The sequence below is a fragment of the Mesoplodon densirostris genome, chromosome 5 (genome assembly GCF_025265405.1).
Source record: "Mesoplodon densirostris isolate mMesDen1 chromosome 5, mMesDen1 primary haplotype, whole genome shotgun sequence".
NCBI classification, from domain to species: Eukaryota; Metazoa; Chordata; class Mammalia; order Artiodactyla; family Ziphiidae; genus Mesoplodon; species Mesoplodon densirostris.
The window spans coordinates 134,060,954-134,082,045 of NC_082665.1; the positions used below are offsets into that span (position 1 = coordinate 134,060,954).

At 42.5% G+C, this 21,092-nt stretch overlaps 1 protein-coding gene across 1 annotated transcript in view; it reads right to left on the reverse strand.

Annotated features, from left to right (window-relative positions):
* Nucleotides 1–21,092, reverse strand: part of ARHGEF26 (Rho guanine nucleotide exchange factor 26) — a 151,789-nt gene that overhangs the window by 21,555 nt on the left and 109,142 nt on the right. Inside the window, exons 10-11 of the mRNA XM_060100189.1 lie at nucleotides 18,443–18,597; nucleotides 284–493 (exon numbers count right to left, since the gene is read on the reverse strand). Coding sequence (XP_059956172.1) covers nucleotides 284–493; nucleotides 18,443–18,597 — 365 coding nt within the window. The remainder of the gene's footprint in view (nucleotides 1–283; nucleotides 494–18,442; nucleotides 18,598–21,092) is intronic.

Here is a 21,092-nt window from a genome sequence, read left to right on the forward strand (position 1 = left end):
GTAAATATAAAAGCACACCACCTAAAGCACAACACATCCATCAGGAGTCATGGGGATGAAAATAACAATATCCATCTCTCAGGACACTGAGAAGATCACAGTGAGAAGACAAGCATCTGTATAAAGCACCCAGACCTATGCTTGGTGCATAACAGGTAATCAATAAAAAAAAAATAAATAGTAGGTAGAATTTACTGTTTTGAGGGAGTCTGTGGACCAAGGGTAATTAGGTAGGGAAGACCGACAGCAGATATTCTGAAACCCTCTCCTCGCACATACTTACTGAGTCTCAGCGCCCAGCAGCATCTCCACTTTCTCGTTCACGTGGTTACTAAGGACGGTCAGCGTAAAGAGGTGACTGGCAGAGTTCTGTCTTGAATAAAGCACTGTGGAACTGTTCTTCCCTGGAGAAGAATTAAGCTCTTCACTGTCACAGGACTCCACCAGTAGCTGATCTCTTAAGGAATAATCATTGACATTGTAACTTTCTTCACTGTAAAGAAGAGGGAAAAAGAACACATCAGTAATTCAGTGGATGAGACTCTGACATCGGTTTTCAAATCACATTTTGGGGGAAGGTGGCAGGGGAGGGAAGGAGGACAGGGAGAGAATGATTTATTTTATTTTTTATTTTTTTATTTTATTATTATTATTTTTTGCGGTACGCAGGCCTCTCACTGTTGTGGCCTCTCCCGTTGTGGAGCACAGGCTCCGGACACGCAGGCTCAGCGGCCATGGCTCACGGGCCCAGCCGCTCCGTGGCATGTGGGATCTTCTGGGATCGGGGCACGAACCCGTGTCCCCTGCATTGGCAGGTGGACTCTCAACCACTGTGCCACCAGGGAAGCCAGTGAATGATTTATTTTAAAATAGGAATTGGACTCTGAATTAATCTACTGATGACGAGTCAATATAACCCTCCAAAATTAAACCTGTTAATTACTATTTTTCTGTAGTATACTAAATTGTATCTTACATATAAAAGCAATATTAAAAACAATTATTAGCACCTACTGTATAGCACAGGGGACTCTACTCAATTTTCTGTAATGGCCTATATGAGAAAAGAATCTAAAAAAAGAGTGGATATATGTACATGTATAACTGATGCCCTTTGCTGTACTAACACAACATTGTAAATCAAATATACTCCAACAAAAATTAAAAAAAAACAATTATTAAACCCTCTACGTGTTATTTTACATTTTCCTGGCATTTCCTTGCAACAAGTGAGACACGCATGCATCACGGTAAGGCTTGAACAGCTATACTTCCCCAGCCTTACCCCCATCCGCAGGATAGAGGTCGTCCCAAACCTACTCACACTCCGGGTAGCGAAGCTGCCCTCGCAGCCTCCAAACCACCAGGCACAGGAGGGAAGAACAGCCCCAGAGGTCTGCTCGCTTCTGGCAAGACACCCAGCCCATCCTTCTCTCTAACATGCATGGCCTCACCACCTGTTCAGAAATCACCAGGACTGATCCCGCCACGCCCTCTATCCCTGCTTATGCCCAAGACCGCCTGGTATACTTCATTCCCCTGAATGTACTCTCACCTGCACAGTGCCGTGAACATGCCTCATCGGTCCTCACCTTCCTAAGCCCCTCGGCTGAAGCATTCCACTGCATCCTCTGGAAATGCACCTCATTTAGGGAATCCAGCAAAATCTTCTAAATCCTCAGCCTCTTCTCTGAACTCTCCCTTTACCTTCTTGCCTTAACAGAAACTTGGCTCTTCTAGAGAGCACAGCCTCCTCAGAAGGCTCTCTGCCTGCTTGAGTCTCATTACTCCTAGACAATGATCGCTTCCTCCTCCCAGAAGGTCCCCAGCTTTGATGCTCATGCCATCAGTCTCTATCTCATCATCACAGTCATCCCCAGGCCCCTGGACCATGCCTCATCCTCACTCATGCGTTTAGTTGCTGGCGTACTGTCACTCCCCAACACTACTTTCTTGAATTTCCATGTGGCAATCCTTCCATTACCCCGGCCTCTCAGTTCCTTGACTTCCCCTTCAACAATCGACCTGGTCACTACCACCACCTGCAACCTCTCTGCAATCCCAACGTCAAACACCTCTGTCTAACCAGCCCCGCCAATCTCTTTGACTCACCTCTTGTAATCCTCAACCTCAACAATTTTAACCCACCATATTCCTACAACCCACTCACTCCACCACCTTTCCCTCCATCCTTAAACCCTTCATGCCCTCTCATTCATGCTTATTCACTTAGCCAACTTGAATTTCTTGATACCTACTTACAATCACTCCTTGCAGACACACTCATTTCCCTGGCAAATCCCAACTCTGGTTAGATACACCTCCCCTCTATTCTCTATCTGTACTCTCAGCTGAACATGGCAGAGCTCAATAATAACTGCTGAGTAAATGGATGACCGTGCAATACATTTTAATGTATTCTAGGAACCATATTGGATAATTACCTTACCTAATAATAAATGCAAATGTATGAACTCAGGAGAGCTAAGAGATTAAAAAAATCCTTGTGCCCAACTATACTAGGAATTTCAGAATAGGCCATTTTGTTCAAGATTTCTTAGGAAGTTTTTCATTCAGTGGTGGGCATCTGCCTTCAACCACTCCCTGTAACTCTCCTTTAAAAACTTTATAATCATTTTTAAAATTTAGTTTGATAGATTCTTCCCCCTCCAAAACTGGCAAACACAGTTATATCATCTATAAAAGCAAAATACTGCCTTTTGATCAAGTCTGTTTGTTGCTAGGGGAATCATCTGTATTAACTGAAAGTTCACATGGCAAGATCACCTCCAAAGCTCCCCTGAGACTGCCGACGGACCAGCACAACCATACTCAGAATATATAAAATATTTCTCATATCAAAATGAGGCTTATCAAAGGTCACATAATTTTTATAAAAGGAGGAAGCAGGGTAATACACTTTACAAACAAACAACGTTATACTTTTAAAACACCGTGTTTACCAGAAACAAAGCAGTCGATTTTTGGCAAAGCTGGTGTCAGGCTGCACCCCGCAGGTCTACAAGCCTCGTAGCTGCCCAGCCTCGAGACCGAAGAAAGAGCACGGAAACAGCGACAGAGACATCAGTGGTTTATTGGAGAGGGGATCTCACACATCCGAAACATCTGCGCCCTGTGCTGCAGACGGCAGGCGGGACAGGGCAGCAGTCTTCATTGCTCGGGGCGGCGGAGAAGGAGGCTACCATTTATAGGGGGAAGTGACGCCAGGTGGGCTTATCAGTTACCAGGGAGACCAGCAGCTGGGGCACATCACTCACAGCCCCTCAGGTTAGTGACCATCACGAGGGTACAGGTTTCTCTTTAATAAACTAGCAGATGGAATCCTTCTGGCCTGATGATTAGAACCATCACTAGCTGGGGCAGGGGGCAAGCACGTTCCTGTGAGTTAGGTGTAGGTAGGTGGCACTGCTCCAGCAGGGGATGTACAGAGAACAAGAGAACAGCCATCTTGAGTGGCCTGACCATACAGCAAGTAAAGCTTATAATATTGTCTAGATAGCTCAGACACAGATGTAGTAAAACCCAGGACTCAGGATCAAACCAAAAAGTAAAAAATAAAGACAAAAGCAAAACCTCAACAACAACATCAAAAACAAGAGAAAAAAACAAGATAAACGAAGACTTGCTTGTTACTGTCCTCTCTCTGCACCTCTGAGTTACTCTTTTGGTCCAACTCACAAGTTGAAAAAGATGACCTTTTAGTTAAAGACGCCCATTTCCAGTTAAAAATAATTCTGCTTCAGACAGAGAAATCCAAGCTCCTTAATGCTGCACACATGGGGTATGTAGGCAGTGCCCTAAATAATGACATTGCAAAGGTATTCTTTGTATTCCCAAAGAAATAAAAGGCAAAGAAATCTATATGCTATAAAGCCATCATTCAAGATGACTCAAGTTCCAAAAAGTCGTCAGCATAAAGTGGCTTTACTTACTAGGTAGTCCCCAGAAGAATTCAAGACGAAGAGTTCACAGGCAACTAATGTAAACAAATATGAAAAAACTAGTTAAGTCTTATTTTCCCTCTTAATTTTCAGAGTTCATATTTCTCCCAGTGTTTGCCTAAATACAACTGTGTTTGCCTAAATACAAACAATACCAGCTATTGTTGTTTCATCGATGTGTTGAATCTTTGTCTTCGGGGGGGGGGGGGGGTTATTAGAGACAGAAGAAGTAGACAAGTTAATAGAATGGTTTTTTAATTGTTCTCTTAAGCCATGACAACTACAATGCCATTACGACCTAGGGTGACCGTTTGATCCAGTTTATACCTGTGGTCTCTCAGATGTCCAGTTGGGATGAAAAAGAGCAGCCACTTTGGGCTTCCCTGGTGGTGCGGTGGTTGGGAGTCCACCTGCGGATGCAGGGGACGCGCGTTCGTGCCCCGGTCTGGGAGGATCCCACATGCCGCGGAACGGCTGGGCCCGTGAGCCATGGCCGCTGAGCCTGCGCGTCCGGAGCCTGTGCTCCGCAACGGGAGAGGCCACGACAGTGAGAGGCCCGCGTACCGCAAAAAAAAAAAAAAAAAAAAAAGAAACGAGCAGCCACTTTATTTATAGCTATGTGAGTTCACCTCAAGGTATCCGTGTCTACACACCTGCACATCTGGGTCACTGAATGTGCCTGGACACAGAACTTTCCCACTGTTTTGCCTTCCGTATCCAAAATAAGATGCAGGAAACAAGTTTGCTTTTTTTTTAACTGATTCAATAGCAGTCACCCAATATCATTATTTCATCTAGACCTGCAAACATCTTCATTATGTGATACATAATGTCCACAACTTCTTCACTACTCCTTTAATGAATTTAATATAAAAAACTTGATTTAACAGTAGTCAAGTAAGTTGATGATTCATCCTTGTCAGCTATTATTCAAACCCAATGGAATAAAAACTGAAAAGGAGCTCACTCTAGCTAGCGTGTTTGTGCTCTCCCACACACACACTCACTTAATCTCATAAAGGTTCAAAATAATATTTTCCCCTCTCTAAATCTGCTAAATACTGAGTGAAATTCATTCTCCTCATGTCAGCCAGCACCTACTGTCTCTCTCATGCTAATACAGAAGGATAACTGTTAAAATATGGGCTTAAGCAGAAAGAAGAGGAACGAATCCACAGTCAGATGCAGCCATTTACAACCCCACTTCCTCCTCTGCCGACCCACTTACTGTGTCCAGTAAGTACAAAGCAAGCTCAGCTGGGCTGGGAAAGATGCTCCTTTCCTAGGGAAGTTGATGCTAATCAGACTTCCCCATGTTTGTTTCTTCCATTTAACACACATATGGTTTACACAGTCTCTGAAACAATTTGGATCATGCAATTAGGAAGTTAAACTGCTCAGAAAAAGGCAAATGGAAAAACCACCTTTCCTCGCACAGAGAAGTTTATATGTAGACTTCCTCTGATTGTCTTAGACGGGCTCCAAGTTTACCAGCTGCTCATGAAACAAGCGGCAGCTTTGTGCAAGCAGAGGCTCCTATCAGATGCAGCAATCAAATCTATACAAGCCTGTTGCTCTGTGGTATAAACAATGATGGGTCTCCCTGTTGAAACCCACTTAAAAGTCCTAGTAACCTTTGTTGAGATTCCTTTCTTTTCTTAACAAGATAAAGAACTATCAATAGAGAACAGGATATGGTGGTAAACAAGTACCTCAATTATTCTTCCCTTGGAAGGCGTTCTTTTGTTAAGCAGCTCGATAGTGTTTGGTTCTACTACATGCTACCTAACAGCAAGGGCTGAAAACTGATACACCTTTTTGTGAATAGTGGATTTCTTTTTTTTTTTAGTTAATTAATTTATTTGTTTATTTTTGGCTGCTCTGGGTCTTCACTGCCGTGCGCAGACTTAGTCTCTAGTTGCAGCGAGTGGGAGCTACTCTTTATTGTGGTGCGCAGGCTTCTCACTGTGGTGGCTTCTCTTATTGCAGAGCACAGGCTCTAGGTGCACGGGCTCAGTAGTTGCGGCACGTGGGCTCAGTAGTTGTGGCTTGCGGGCTCAGTAGTTGTGGCTTGCGGGCTGTAGAGTCCAGGCTCAGTAGTTGTGGCGCATGGGCTTAGTTGATACGCGGCATGTGGGATCTTCCCAGACCAGGGCTGGAACCCTGGCAGGGAAGATTCCTAACTGTGCCACCAGGGCAGTCCCAACAGTGGATTTCTTAAAGTGATTATTATGGAGCACTTTGAACTTTCTCTCCCACAGATTTCTATAAAGGTGGGAATTTTTCATACTGGGCATATATTTATTACTTTAAAATCAGGACAGTATTTACAACTGCATACAACATACATACACTTTTAGAATACCAAAGCTGCGTATGTACATACTCAGTAGTGAGTGCGGGGTGACAGACACCCAGCTCCACTCAGGACTTACTCTGGGAAGGTGGGGGAGGAAGAAGGGATGATGATGAAGAGGCTTTAGCTATACCTGCAGTGTTTTATCAGGGCTTTTGTTTAAAAAGAAGAGATCTGACAGCAATATATCAAAAAATTTGTATCTGTTAAACATGGATGATAGGCATGTTAGTGTTCGATAATTTTCTGTATGTTTGAAATATTTTGCAATTCAAGGAAAAAAATTTTTAATAATAAATGCATAGACATGAAGACTATCATCATTCCACATGTCTGTGGATGACTGAGGGTATAGGTGAAGGGACTCTTGGGCAATGGAATTTTTTTGGCCCTATAAACAACTGATTATTTGCATATAACATCACTGACTGAAAACATAAGGTAAGAGTGAATTCACTAAAGTGTCTGGGTTAAAAAGAAAAAGGCTTTTCTGAGACTTCCCTGGTGGTCCAGTGGCTAAGACTCTATGCTCCCAATGCAGGGGGCCTGGGTTCAATCCCTGGTCGGGGAAATAGATCCTAGATCCCAGATCCCGTATGCCACAACAACAACAACAAAAAGATCCTGCAGGCCACAACGAAGATCCCGCAGACCACAACGAAGATGCCGCAGGCCACAACTAAGACCCAGCGCAGCTAGCTAAATAAATAAACGAATAAATAAATGTATTTTCCATATATGAATGAATAACACTCAGAAAATATAATGGAAGAAGTGATCTTATTTATAATAGACACGAAACCCACAAAATATTTAGAATTAAACTTAACACGTTTCTCCTCTATGAAGACAGCTTTCAAATACTTTAGAAGAAGGCCTGAATGGATAGAAAAGTTTGATATTAAAGAGGTATCAATTCTTCCTAAATTAATATATAATTTTGCCACCATCTCATTGAAAAAAATCTCAGGATTTTGGGGGGCAGCAAGGACGGTGAATAGTCAAGCTGATTTTAAAACACACAGAAAAATAAACATGTAAGAACAGTCAGATTGTGAAAGAAAATGAAACTGAACGAGCCATATGATATATTAAAGACATATTTTAAAGCTACAGTAATTCAAAGACTGAGACTGATAGGTATTAGCTGACAGACGGACTAGTGAAACAGAACAGTGGCTTCACAAATAGACCCCAAATACATCTGAGATATAAGTGACATTTCAAATCTGTGGAATATTGATGGTTTAGTCAACAAATAATATTGGGACATCTGGAGAAACATCTGAAAAATTTTTAAAAGCTGCCTCCCAATCTCACTCCATAAACCAGGGTACTTCCTTGGGTCCAAGCTCTGGGTACCTAACAGTCATGAAGAAGAGGTAGTGATGGAACAGGTCTTCCTGTGGGGCCTTGTAACCAGGGGGTTGCTTTTACACATGCAAATACCATCGGAAGGGGTCCCACCTTACCCCTTATGAGCAAACATCTTACGTTAATAAGGATGACCAGGAATGAGAAATAGGCTAGATGACCAAGACGGAACCAGGAATATGAAAGCAAAGATGGAGACGGGGAAAACGAGAAGAAGGGTTGGAGTATAAAGACCAGCTTTCCTACCCTCCTGCTCAAGTCAGCCTTATCTGTGAGTTGTCTCACCTTCCACCTTGCGTTGTTCTGGAACTTTCAGAGCCAAAATCTGACAGATTGGAAGGAGAACTTCCAATTCTTCCTTTTGTAAAAGAGTTAAATTTAAAAGAAAAGATGCTAGTAAGGATTATCCAAAACAAAACACAATGATTTTCTGGCTCTATCGTCAAAAGTAACATTTATTTTTCACCTAGGCGGTAGCTCCTTTTCCATAGGCTTTGTTTAAAACATTCACACAGTTTCCCTGTGCTGAAAAAAATCTTTACTTGAATCTGCTCGTCAAAAGACAAACGTCGGGCTTCCCTGGTGGCGCAGTGGTTGAGAGTCCCCCTGCCAATGCAGGGGACACGGGTTCGTGCCCCGGTCTGGGAAGATCCCACATGCCGCGGAGCGGCTGGACCCGTGAGCCATGGCCGCTGGGCCTGCGCGTCCGGAGCCTGTGCTCCGCAACGGGAGAGGCCACAACAGTGAGAGGCCCGCGTACCACAAAAAAAAAAAAAAAAAAAAAAGACAAACGTCTCCTAAGCTAGCAGCTGCCTGCGTTTTCTGCCCACATGCCAGCAAAACTGCTCCCCAAAGCCATGGCGGCCCAACACCCTACCAAATCCAGTGACCGGATGTCACCACTGTTCACCTACAGAACTTGATGAAGCTGAGCACCTGTGACATCCTGAAACTCTATCTTCCTCTCCTAATGCCTTCTGCAACAGTTCTAAGTCATCCTTTTATATGGCCATTCTCTCAGATCCTCTCCTAGACCCTCCTGCTTTTCTCTCAGCGATTTATAACGACTCTGCCATTTTCCCCATGTGCAGATTCACAGAAGTCCGTGGGGTTTTATAAAATCAAAGAGATTCTTCCCATTTCCCTTCAAGACACGGTACAAGAATTCTTCCTCTGCAGATTTCAACTTGTTTCTCTTCCCCTTCTGAAAACATGACTGCTAAATCCCCACACTTGACCTTGGGCTTAACTGGAATAAGAATACCCTAGTTAAACATTTCTAGGATGGAGGAGATTGGATTATGCTGAAATTTGCTTTGAGTTAAGAGGTTAAAACACTTTTTTCACATGACTGAAGTTGATTTCAATTTTAAATCTTGGTTTTAGAATTAAACAAATTTTTAGTAGAAGAATGTACAATTTTAAAGTGATAAAGTACAGTATAACAGGTAAGAGTACAGACTTGATTGAGAATGTCTGGTAAGAATCCCAATTCCATCACTCACTCACTTTGTGATCTTGAGCAAGTTACTGATCCTCTCTGTGTTTTCTCATATGTAAACTGGGGATAACAATACCCATCTCTTAGGATTGCAGGGAGAATTAAATGAGATAATACATTTATTATCTTTTTGTATGTAGAGCTTTTACAATCATGCCTGGCTTACCGTCAGTAAATGTTATTAGCTATTATTTCAAATCTTCCTGCAGAACATCATGCCTTTAAATTGCCTGGCATTTTGTTAAAAGCCTAAGAATTAGAGGTGCTTTGCAAATGAGTCAGCGGACTAAGCATAATTAGAGCTAAATACCTGTGTCAAGAAATTCATAATTCATGATATTTACCCAAAACCTGATTTCAAACAGACTTATTTGCTCAGCTCCTCAAAATAATTCTGAAGACTAACAAACATGCCACACGCATGTTATGAACATTAACCTACAAGTCTTTGTGAACAGTTTTCATTTCTCTTAGGATGGAATATTGCATGGAATTGCTGGGTCATATGGTAAACTGCTTAACTTTTTAAGAAACTGCCAGAACACTTTCCAAAGTGGCTGTATCATTTTAAATACATTCTCACCAGCAGCGTATTAGGGCTCCAGTTTCTCTACATCCTCACCAACGCTATCTTTTTGTGGGCCTCTCACTGTTGCGGCCTCTCCTGTTGCGGAGCACAGGCTCCGGATGCGCAGGCTCAGCGGCCATGGCTCACAGACCCAGTCACTCCGCGGCATGTGGGATCTTCCCGGACCGGGGCACAAACCCGCGTCCCCTGCATCGGCAGGCGGACTCCCAACCACCGCGCCACCAGGGAAGCCCCCTTACTGCCTTTTCTTTATCCAAGATACTCAAAGTTAATTTTCCAAGGAAGGAGTTTATTCTGCAGAGACAGAGGGACAATGTCAGGTGGCCTCAGCTTTCTATAATGGGAAAGCTGTCAAAATGGAAAAACTCAAAATGGGGCCAAATCAGGCCATGACCCTTTCCAGGGAGTCTGCACCGCTTTAAGCTACTGGGCATTCAAACTACTTAGGAGAATGCAAGTTCTAACTTAAATCCCTGCACTCCTGATAATCATCAGGTAGAATTTTATTACAGAAAATCCTTCTTTGAAAACCCGAGGATTTGTAATGTGTCACAGAGTTCAAGTTATGTCAATACATGCAATATTTATGGAACTAGGAATCAGGAAGTGGAAAGCTCCTTTCTTAAATATCTGCGGGAAGGAAATGTTATGAAAAGGAGATGCTCTTCCCCACACTCCGACACTAGATTAGCTAAAGGTAGAGAAAAGCTCACAAAAGCAGTTTGGTACCACTTCTAACTTTCTCCCACGATCAGTAAAACTATAAAAATATTCACTTAAAAAAATCTTGCTTTGAAAAAGTTGTTCATCAAAGCAAACAGAAAAGGTGCAAGTTTCTAGACTATTTTTCCCAATAACATTATAGGATAGGGGAAAGGTGATAATATTCTAGAAAAATGAAATTGAGAAGTAATGAACATAAATTGTTAAGAGAGAAGGTTTTAGAGTCAAAGACTCAGATTAGAATCCTGGCTTTGATGAGAGACCTTGAAAAGAGACTTTATCTCTCTCTGCCTCAGTGTCCTCATCTGTAAAATGGAAATAATACTAGGTTGCTGTGATAACTCAATGGTATATTGCATATACACTCTGAGCACAATGAATGGCACAATGTAACGTGCAATAATATAGGCGCTTATCATCATTATTACTATTACTACTCATCTAACTATAGGGATACCCCAAAACATCATGGCTAGATAATTTGTGGGTACAGAATCCAGGAGAAGAATGAAAGAAACAAATCAGGACACAATTACGTTGACTGGTATGGATAACAAGACTAGACTAGATTTCTGCATTCTTTTGGTACTGTGCCTAACACCCAGACCAGGCCAATCTATCTGCAGCTCTAAGGGCACAGCAGGGCTGACTGGAGAAAAAACACACTACCAACGAGATACTCACATGAACCACAGCGGGAGGACTAATACCAGCCAAGGGGAAGTGGGTTCTAAATCTCCAGTCACTTCTGGATTTTTCTGAACCCACCCCCCAACCCCATTTATCTCAAAGGCAATGTATTAGTTCTTTTAAAGAGTTCTTGGGACTTCTCTGGCGGTCCAGTGGTTAGGACTCCATGCTTCCACTGCAGGGGGCACAGGTTCGATCCCTGGTTGGGGAACTAAGACTCCACAAGCCACACAGAGTGGCCAAAATAAAAACTCCTCCTGTATTCCAAACTACCCATGTTAATTGGTGTTCTGCGGAAAAGAGAGTTTCCTAGTTGTGGCTGGAACTACCTACTATCAAATGACTGCTTCCTCCCCCTGCTTCACGGCTAATCTGAAACAACCCTGGCTGTCCGATTCTCCTGTCGTATGCTGCTTTCCCAGCCTCCTTTATAAGGACAAGTTTTGTGAACCAAGACTGACACGTGAAATACAAGAAGTCTTCTGGGCCTCCCTGGTGGCACAGTGGTTGAGAGTCTGCCTATCAATGCAGGGGACACAGGTTCAAGCCCTGGTCCAGGAAGATCCCACATGTCACAGAGCAACTAAGCCCATGCACCACAACTACTGAGCCCGTGTGCCACAACTACTGAAGCCTGTGGGCCTAGAGCCCACAAGCCACAACTACTAAGCCCATGCGCCACAACTACTGAGCCCGTGTGCCACAACTACTGAAGCCCGTGTGCCACAACTACTGAGCCCGTGAGCCACAACTACTGAAGCCCACAGGTCACAACTACTGAGCCCGCAAGCCACAACTATTGAGCCTGCGCTCTAGAGCCTGCGTGCCACAACTACTGAAGGCTGAACACCTAAAGCCCATCTCCACAACAAGAAAAACAACTGCAAGGAGAAGCCGCGCACCGTCATGAAGAGTAGACCCTGTTTGTCGCAACTAGAGAAAAGCCCGGGCACAGCAAGGAAGACCCAACTCAGCCAAATATAAATAAATAATTTTTTTTAAAAAAAGAAGTCTTCTGAAGACTATCTGAGAAAGGTTTTCCTCTGCTGATAAAAAGAAAAGCCACTTGAGAAAAAGTGTCCCTTTGGCTAGGCTCTATTCTTCACCCTTGTCTCCCTCCTATGTCTTTGAATGAAATGATGATGTCTGGACCTGCAGGAGCCACCTGCAACCACGAAGCTACGTGCACAGGGGCAAAAAGTGAACAGAGCACAGTGCAGCTGAAGAATGGGAAGGGGCTGGGTTATTGGTGACCACTGGACCCGGACTGTCCACCCTCGGTCTTCATGTTTGGTGAGAGAGGTAAATGTCTTAATCACTTGAGCCACTGCTATTTGGGAATTCTGTTACTTGTAGCCAAAAGCCTTCCTAAATGATCCAATAGTGAATCTCCCAAAGGGGAATGGAGTATGTAGGGTTTTCCAAACTCACTTGACTTCTTATGTATGTGTGTGTGTGATAATTCAACATTTTTATCTCTTAAACCCTTTTGTATGGGTAGCTCAAAACATTAGTTGACACAATAGTACCAAATAAAAGCAAGCCAAAAAAAAATAACTTCCTCTATAGAGCACAGTTTTGCAAATACAATCTTAAGTGTTTTTCAGATTGAGGTTACCTGTCATTTATGGATACGTTTATAGATAAAACTCCAGAAGATGTGAGAAGCCACATGATAAAGTTCCAGACTTGCTTTTACCAAAATTAATTGAAAATGAATCTATAATGGAGCAGAATACAAAAATCACACGTCTTTTAAAAATAAAAGAGAATTCAAAGAAATTTTCACTTGGGTGTGGAATGGGGGGAGCCTGCCCACTGAGTAATGCAGGCATTCAAATTGTTTATATTTAACCATCTAGATGGATTGGTTCACGTTTGACAAATATTTATTAAATGGTCATTACAGGCCAGGCGCAGTCTCTGCAGTGAGGATGCAAAGGTCAACACGACAGACATGAACACATAGTAACACAAATATTATGACAGAGAAAGTGCAGGGTTCTGTGGGAACACAGAGCAGCGGAAATCAACCCACTCTAGAGGAATGGATAAGAGCTCCCAGTGGATGTGTGGCAATTAATCTAAGACCTAAAGAATGAAAAGGACTTTGCCTAGAAAAGGTTTGGGGTGGAACAGGGTTATGAGGTAGAGAGGGTATTCCAGGCAGAGAAAGAAGCACGTGCCAGGTCCCGGGGGCTAGAATGCCTCAGTGAGTGCAAGGTGGGACCATGGAAGGGCTGTTTGCACAGGACAAACTGAGTCTTTTAAAAAGCATACTCCGGCTATGGAATGTAAATGGATGGAGGGATGGTGGCATGAATCCAGCTAGGTGTGTCTTCTGGGCGAGTTCAAGGTGCTGGTACAAGGGCGTGGCAATGTGTGAGGAAAGAAGCTGTTTCATCGTGAGTCGAAGACTGAGGATTCAACAGACGGGGAGCACGGTGAAGAAAAGGACGAAGCGGGCTTTCAGATTTACTGTGGAGCAACTGGGTGGAAGGAGGTGCCCTTTACTAAGCAGGGAACAGACCCTGGAGAAGGAACAGGTTGGAAGGAGGTTGGGACATGAAGGTAACCGGAGAAAACTCCAAATACAGCTGTTCACATCACATGACCATGATGACATTCAGAAATCTATGAAAAATGGCATCAATGTTAAAAAAAAAATGTGTGTTCTAGAGCTAGCTAAGGCATTACAGCAGATTTCTTCATTCTTTACGTGAGGCGGTGGTGATGTGCCGAGGAGTATAGGAGGTTGGACTGTGTCCTCCAGAAAATATGTTGAAGCCTTAACCCCTGATGCCATCCCATGGGACCTTATTTGGAAATACGGTCTTTGCGGATGGAATCTGTTAAGATGAGACCATTCTGAATTAGAGTGGGCCCTAAATCCAATAACCGGTGTCTTTATAAGGAGAGGGCAATTTTAAGACACACAGAGACACAGGAGGCAAGGCCAGATGAAGACAGAGGCAGAGACTGGAGTTACGCTGCTACAAGCACCACCTGCGGAGGCGCATGGCCCTGCCAGTGTCTTGATTGCGGAATTCTGCCTGCAGAACTATGAGAGAATAAATGCCTATTGTTTTAAGCCACCTAGTTTATGGTACTTTGCTACAGCAGCTGTAGAAACTATTACAGGGAGGAAGACTGTTTTTAGCTTCAGAAGAAATTGAAAAGGAAGACCTAAGCCAGATACAAGGCACTGAATGAGACAAGAACACAGTTAACTACCTTGCAAAATAAGCGTTTGGAGAGTTTGAACCTATTTAGGTCTTGAATTCAGTTTTCACGTTTCAAAACCGGGGACAACGGTACTTAATCCAGAAGGTTGTACATCGGGGTGTAGTCTGTGCGCTGTAATGGATAACTAATTATAAGTTATCGCTGGGCAAAACTTGGATTTTATAACAAGTTATTCTTCATTAATCTATGAGTACAACATGGCAATCTATTCCTTTTTAATTACAATGTCTATTCCTTTTTAATTACAATGTTACTGCTACTGCTGTGTCAGGTCTGATACATTTGCACACCTTCCACCCTCTGAAGGCAAAGCTGGTTGACAGTTTGCCATCATTTTAGTACAGTGGTTCTCAACTGGGGGACATATGACAATGCCTGGAGACATTTTTGGTTGTCGCAACTGGGAGGGAGGTACCACTAGCAAACAGTAGGTCGAGGGCAGGGATGCTGCTAAGACAGCCCACACAGCATAGGCGCCCCGACCACAACCAACTGTAGGGCTTCAACAGTGCCCAGTTGAGAACTCTGCTCTGGAAGTACCCACACAACCTGCAGTCAAAGCTTCAAGTACCAAGAATTCACTTTCTCATCCAAAGTAGTCATCCTTCTGAAATCTGACAGAACAGACTATCAATACGGTGACTCACAAGCAGTCCAGAGCTAATGGAAACTTCAAACTTCTTTTCGATAGTCTAAAAAAGAGTGAAGGGCTTCCCTGGTGGCGCAGTGGTTGAGAGTCTGCCTGCCGATGCAGGGGACACGGGTTCGTGCCCCGGTCCGGGAAGATCCCACATGCCGCAGAGCGGCTGGGCCCGTGAGCCATGGCCACTGAGCCTGCGTGTCCGGAGCCTGTGCTCCGCAACGGGAGAGGCCACAACAGTGAGAGGCCCACGCAACGCAAAAATATATATATATATAAATAATAATAAAATAAAATAAAATAAAAAAGAGTGAAAATTCCTGTCCTGGAGCATGGTCACTAGCCGCTCTGCAAGCACTAGCAGTGACACACACACACTGCAGAGCTGAGGTAGCCACTCATCCCATTCGCCAGCATAAACCATCTCAGCATAAACCATCTGCCACACTGGAGGAAGAGTAACTGTCCTCTCAAGCGGTCCCTCCCAGTAGCCAGGGAGCCTCCCTGAAGCTGAAAACCACTGGAGTCCCAGCAGCTAAGCTCCTTGACTGAATCCTAGAATTATACTTAGGCAGTGGGCGGTTGGATCAGTCCTACAGAGCTGGCATAGGTAGTTATCTTTCATCTGTACCTCGTAGCCAAGCCTAAGCGATTGTCTTGTTCAAAGCTGCTGTATCCCCTTCATGGCTGTCTCTGGCATGCAAAGCATTTGTAGCCGCCTCCTTGAAGCTATAAGAGAAATACGGCTGTGCATACTGTACATTTTTAACCGAGTCTGTTTATCAAGACTCTGTGGTCTGTTTGTCACCCTCACCAAATATTCAGGTCATAAACAACTTGAACCTCCAATGCTATTCTCGGAGTCAAGAGCAGCTTAGAAATATGATAAACTAATTGGTAAAGGCAAGAAAACCCCAGTTTTGGTAAAGGCAGTTAGGTACTCAGGGGTGCCCTCTCCACTGAAGCTGTATTTCTTTCTTTTATTAACACAGAAGTGCAAGTATATCTAAGGAAACAAATATGGGATAGCTCACAGTGCAACATTAGATATAATGGCAAAATCTCCTGTGGAGGGCAAAGTACACTGCTAAGTAGAATAGCATATATCTTAATTCTAACTTTCAAAAGTCTGTATTTACTGGGTTCTAGGCAAGTTCAAGAATAAAAGTTGCGGGACTTCCCTGGTGGTCCAGTGGCTAAGACTCTGCACTCCCAGTGCAGGGGGCCTGGGTTTGATCCCTGGTCAGGGAACTAGATCCCACATGCCACAACTAAGAGTTCCATGCCATAACTAAAGATCCCACATACCATAACTAAAGATCCCGCATGCCGCAATGAAGATCCCGTGTGCGGTAACTAACACCCAGTGCGACCAAATAAACAAATAAATAAATAAATATTTTTTTAAAAAACGCTGTTCCTTAAAAAAAAAAAAGAATAGAAGTTGTGACATACTGGTTTAAATACCCTTAATGTTTTCATCACCATAAGCAAAACTACATTTACATTTAAAATTGGTTTGGTACTGTCAATGTATATTTTATCATTAAAAATCAAAAATTTAGTGAAAGCTTTTGGTCCATTGAGACAGAACAAATATTTCAACAGCTGGAAGATGTTAAAAGTCAAGAGTTCTGGCATTTGAAGAGTCATATATAATTACCCTCCTTAAAAACAAAACATCGCAAAGAAAGCCAAAGAAACATGCTATCTCATAGGAAACTAACAAAACACAAAAATACAAAAATTATAATTCCTCTCCAATCTGTATTTATAAAATTTACTTAGCTACTAGAACTATTTAAACTGTCCCAGGTAAGAGAAATAATCTCTTCCTGAAGTTATGGGAACACTATTTTCCTAAGTATGAAAAATAATCATCAGCGTCTTTACGTATTCATCATTGTCACATTATGGCTCTTCAGGGCAGACCATACAAAGTTTTCATGTCGCCTCAACAGCCGAGCAGCTGAAATAATTCATAATACAGTCTGATTAAAAGGAGCAGAAAGAAAAGCTCAACCTCTGTTTCAATTTAGTTTGAACTTTCAAGCTAAAACGTCAGCAACTCAGAAGTAGAATTCGAATAAACATTTCATGATAAATTTGGGAATTAATTTTATATATTCCCAGAAGCCTGTTTCCATGATTCTCTTTACTTTGTCTAAACTGTACCCCGTGAACTAACTACTACTATTCCTATCATATGCCAGCAATTCAGCCTACCTTCATTGCCTTCATAAGTGGAAATAACAAACCACAGATTTATATTTTCATTCTAAGTTCATATTCTAGGAAAGACGGACTATTTATGGAGAAACAGCAGGAAAATATTTCATAATCCAACACATACTGAGTACATTTAATAAAGAATGCTCCCTAGAGAAAGGCAGAGCTAAGGGCTAAGGGGAGTATGTGTATGTGTATGTGCATGTGTGTGTGTGTTTTGAGTGTGAACAGTTAGAACAAATGCTGTAAAGAAAAGGCTTGTACAGTATTCCTTCTGGAGCAGGACCTGACTCCACAACCAGAAGTCTAAAGTAAGAGGAATAAACACTCTGCCAACCAAGGGACTGACTTTCTTCCCTGAAGCAGGGAGTATTGGAGTATTGCTAACATCCTCCCAGTCACAGGGAAACTTTTTTCTAAAAAAAAAAAAAAATCTAATCTTTCTAAAGATTTTCTAACAATCTTTAAGAGCAGTGGATTTTAAATTAAGTTACAAGAAGTGCTAGAGTCACACCCCAGCTTGTTCTCAACCGGAGCAACTTTGGTCTGTTTTATACAAAGGTCTTATGGCAGAAGAACTGTGAAAAATGCTAATCAAAAATATTAAGAGAAGGGCTTCCCTGGTGGCGCAGTGGTTGAGAGTCCGCCTGCCGATGCAGGGGACGCGGGTTCGTGCCCCGGTCCGGGAAGATCCCACATGCTGCGGAGCGGCTGGGCCCATGAGCCATGGCTGCTGAGCCTGCACGTCCGGAGCCTGTGCTCCGCAACGGGAGAGGCCACAACAGTGAGAGGCCCGCATACCGCAAAAAAAAAAAAAAAAAAAATTAAGAGGGTTGCCTCCCCAGGGATGTCAAGAGAATCCAATAACATAAACCTGTCAAATGTTTAGAACAGAGGTTTGCACTCTTTAAAAGCCCAGCAGCAGTTGGCTAGGATAATGATGCTGGTAACAATTCAAGTCTTCGCTGTAGTGGTAATTTTTAAAAAATGAAGCACAGAGGCTATGAGTCCATGTGTAGAAACTATACACCTAACATCTCAAGCTTTTAAAGGATGATCACCTCCAACAGGTGTTTGAATTACAGAGCTTCAAAACTGGATGTACAGCGAGCAGCGCCACAAGAAGGCTTACCTCTTCTTCTTGGTGATAATGAGCACGTCGTTAAAGAGGAAGAAGTAGACTTGCTGTTTGGACGTCCTTTTTGAGAAAAGCACAGTGTCTTCCACATAGGCTGTCAACTCACCTCTTTTGACCAACCAGCGGGAAGAGGAGACTAGAGGAAAAGGCTACAAAAAGAGAAAGCCAAAGTAAAGTCCTTTTAGGATTATTGAAAGTAAAGTATAAAACTTACATTGAAACAAATGATACATCACTATTTTAAATAACAGCGTATATAACAGGTACGTAATAGTGAAATACAGTTAGAGAAGGATAGCACATTCTCCAAGAGAAAATCAGAAAGAACAATTTATTTTCCAATATAAAAAACTATTAGGGCTTCCCTGGTGGCACAGTGGTTGAGAGTCCACCTGCCGATGCAGGGGACATGGGTTCGTGCCCCGGTCCGGGAAGATCCCACATGCCGCGGAACGGCTGGGCCCGTGAGCCATGGCCGCTGAGCCTGCGCATCCGGAGACTGTGCTCCGCTACGGGAGAGGCCACAGCAGTGAGAGGCCTGCATACCGCAAAAAACAAAACAAAACAAACAAAAAAAAACTATTAATATTAACTTGCTTATATAAAAACTAAAACTCAATCAGAAAATGTTATTGGGTCAACCAAAAATTATTACCCTTCCATTAACTCTTAACTGAAAAAGAAGATTGATAAGGAGTCACTTAAAACTAAAAAGCCTCAAAAGGAAAAGGAGTCACTTAAAACTGAAAGCCTCGAAAGGAAACCTATTGGTATTAACTGAAGTTATTTTAAATATCACAAACCAGAATCCAAACATACAAAAAAAACATTGATAGCTGCGGTTAAAAAGAGACAAATTAAAAAGTCTGCCTTCAATTCATGAACTAAAGACTTTATTCAAAAGGAATGAAAAAAACCCTGCAAACGTATGTTTTGTCTATTGATTATCTACTTAGCTGTATTCTGGAGAAAACCTTTGCTTAAGTTTATGGTAGTTTCCCTCATGGAAGTTCATCCCTGAAAGCATCATGCCGTTTTCTGGTTGTGAAAATGAACTTCTTCCAGAATAATCCATCTTAATCTCACAGAAAAGGCTATATTCAAGGAACGGCATACTGTCTTTTCTTTATTCAGTTTACAGTTTCCAACTGGAAAACTCTCAAAACCTCAGAATGATCCTTACCCTTGAGAGCTCTTTTTGTTAAGTTACCAGAAATGCTTACTGCCAAAAATCTGATTGAAAAAATGACATCCATAAAAATAAGCAAAAGTTCTTGGACACACAAAAGATAACTCTAGTAAGTGTGGTGCAACCAAATGTCATCCATTTCAGGGAATAATGATTAAAAATAGCCAAAGGAAATTGAGGATATTAGGGAGGAAATAAGAATGCTAAGAAAGGATTTCATATTTTTTTAATTTATAAAGGACATTTATAAGAAGGTTGCTCATCAGTTATATACTATTTTCCTGAAGATTTAACATGGAAGATGAAACAGTGTGGCTGATCTCAAAATTTCAAAACTGGCTATTTAAAGGAGTTCATGTAGTTTTCAGCCTCTAAATCTCAAATCAGACTATGGCTGAGACTTAAAAGGTGACAGAGAGGTTGCTTAGATAACTCAGGAGGACCCCACCAGCACACACAAGAGGTCACCACAAATAATCAGAGTCAGGTTAGGTCCTGCCACAGGGCTGCAACTACTGGGAATGCACTGCTATCTTGTTATTGCGTGTATAGGATAAACCAATGACAGTATTATGTAATGCCACCCTATGACTGTTCTTAGGTTAGAGGATGGGGAAAAAAGTTTTGTTAACTCTTGGTCTTTTTTTTAAGTTTTTAAAAAAATTTTTGGCTGTGTTGAGTCTTCGTTGCTGTGCACGGGCTTTCTCTAGTTGCTGTGAGTGGGAGCTACTCTTCATTGCAGTGCGTGGACCTCTCACTGCGGTGGCCTCTCTTGTTGCAGAGCAGGGGCTCTAGGTGCACAGGCTTCAGTTAACTCTTGTTCTTAAAACAGATTGAGTTTTATGAACACATACTCCACTGGGCAAAAATAAATTTCCAACGTATATCTAAAATTGACAGTGGCTTGCAATACGTCTGTGCTTCTTTAAAAAACAAAAATCTGATGCTATAAATGTTTTTTGTTTCAGTTTATTGTTGAAAGATTAAACTCATTCGGATGGCTTTCTTTTAAGAAGAAGCTATAAAAATGACCAAAATATTTAGAAGAATCACAGTAGCCCAAATTGCTCCTAAGTGAATTCCTACAGTTTAGAAGCTTCGTCTAAGACTAGAATCCAGGTGTGAATCAAAAATAAGAAAAGAGGGCTTCCCTGGTGGCGCAGTGGTTGAGAGTCTGCCTGCCGATGCAGGGGACACGGGTTCGTGCCCCGGTCTGGGAAGATCCCACATGCCGCGGAGCGGCTGGGCCCGTGAGCCATGGCTGCTGAGCCTGCGCGTCCGGAGCCTGTGCTCCGCAATGGGAGAGGCCGCAACGGTGAGAGGCCCGAGTACCGCAAAAAAAAAAAAATAATAAGAAGAAGAAATTCATGAACAAAAACACATCCTTAAAGGTATTGATATAATTCCCATGGAGAAAAGATTTTCATTCTTTTTGATGTTACTTAGCATCCTAGA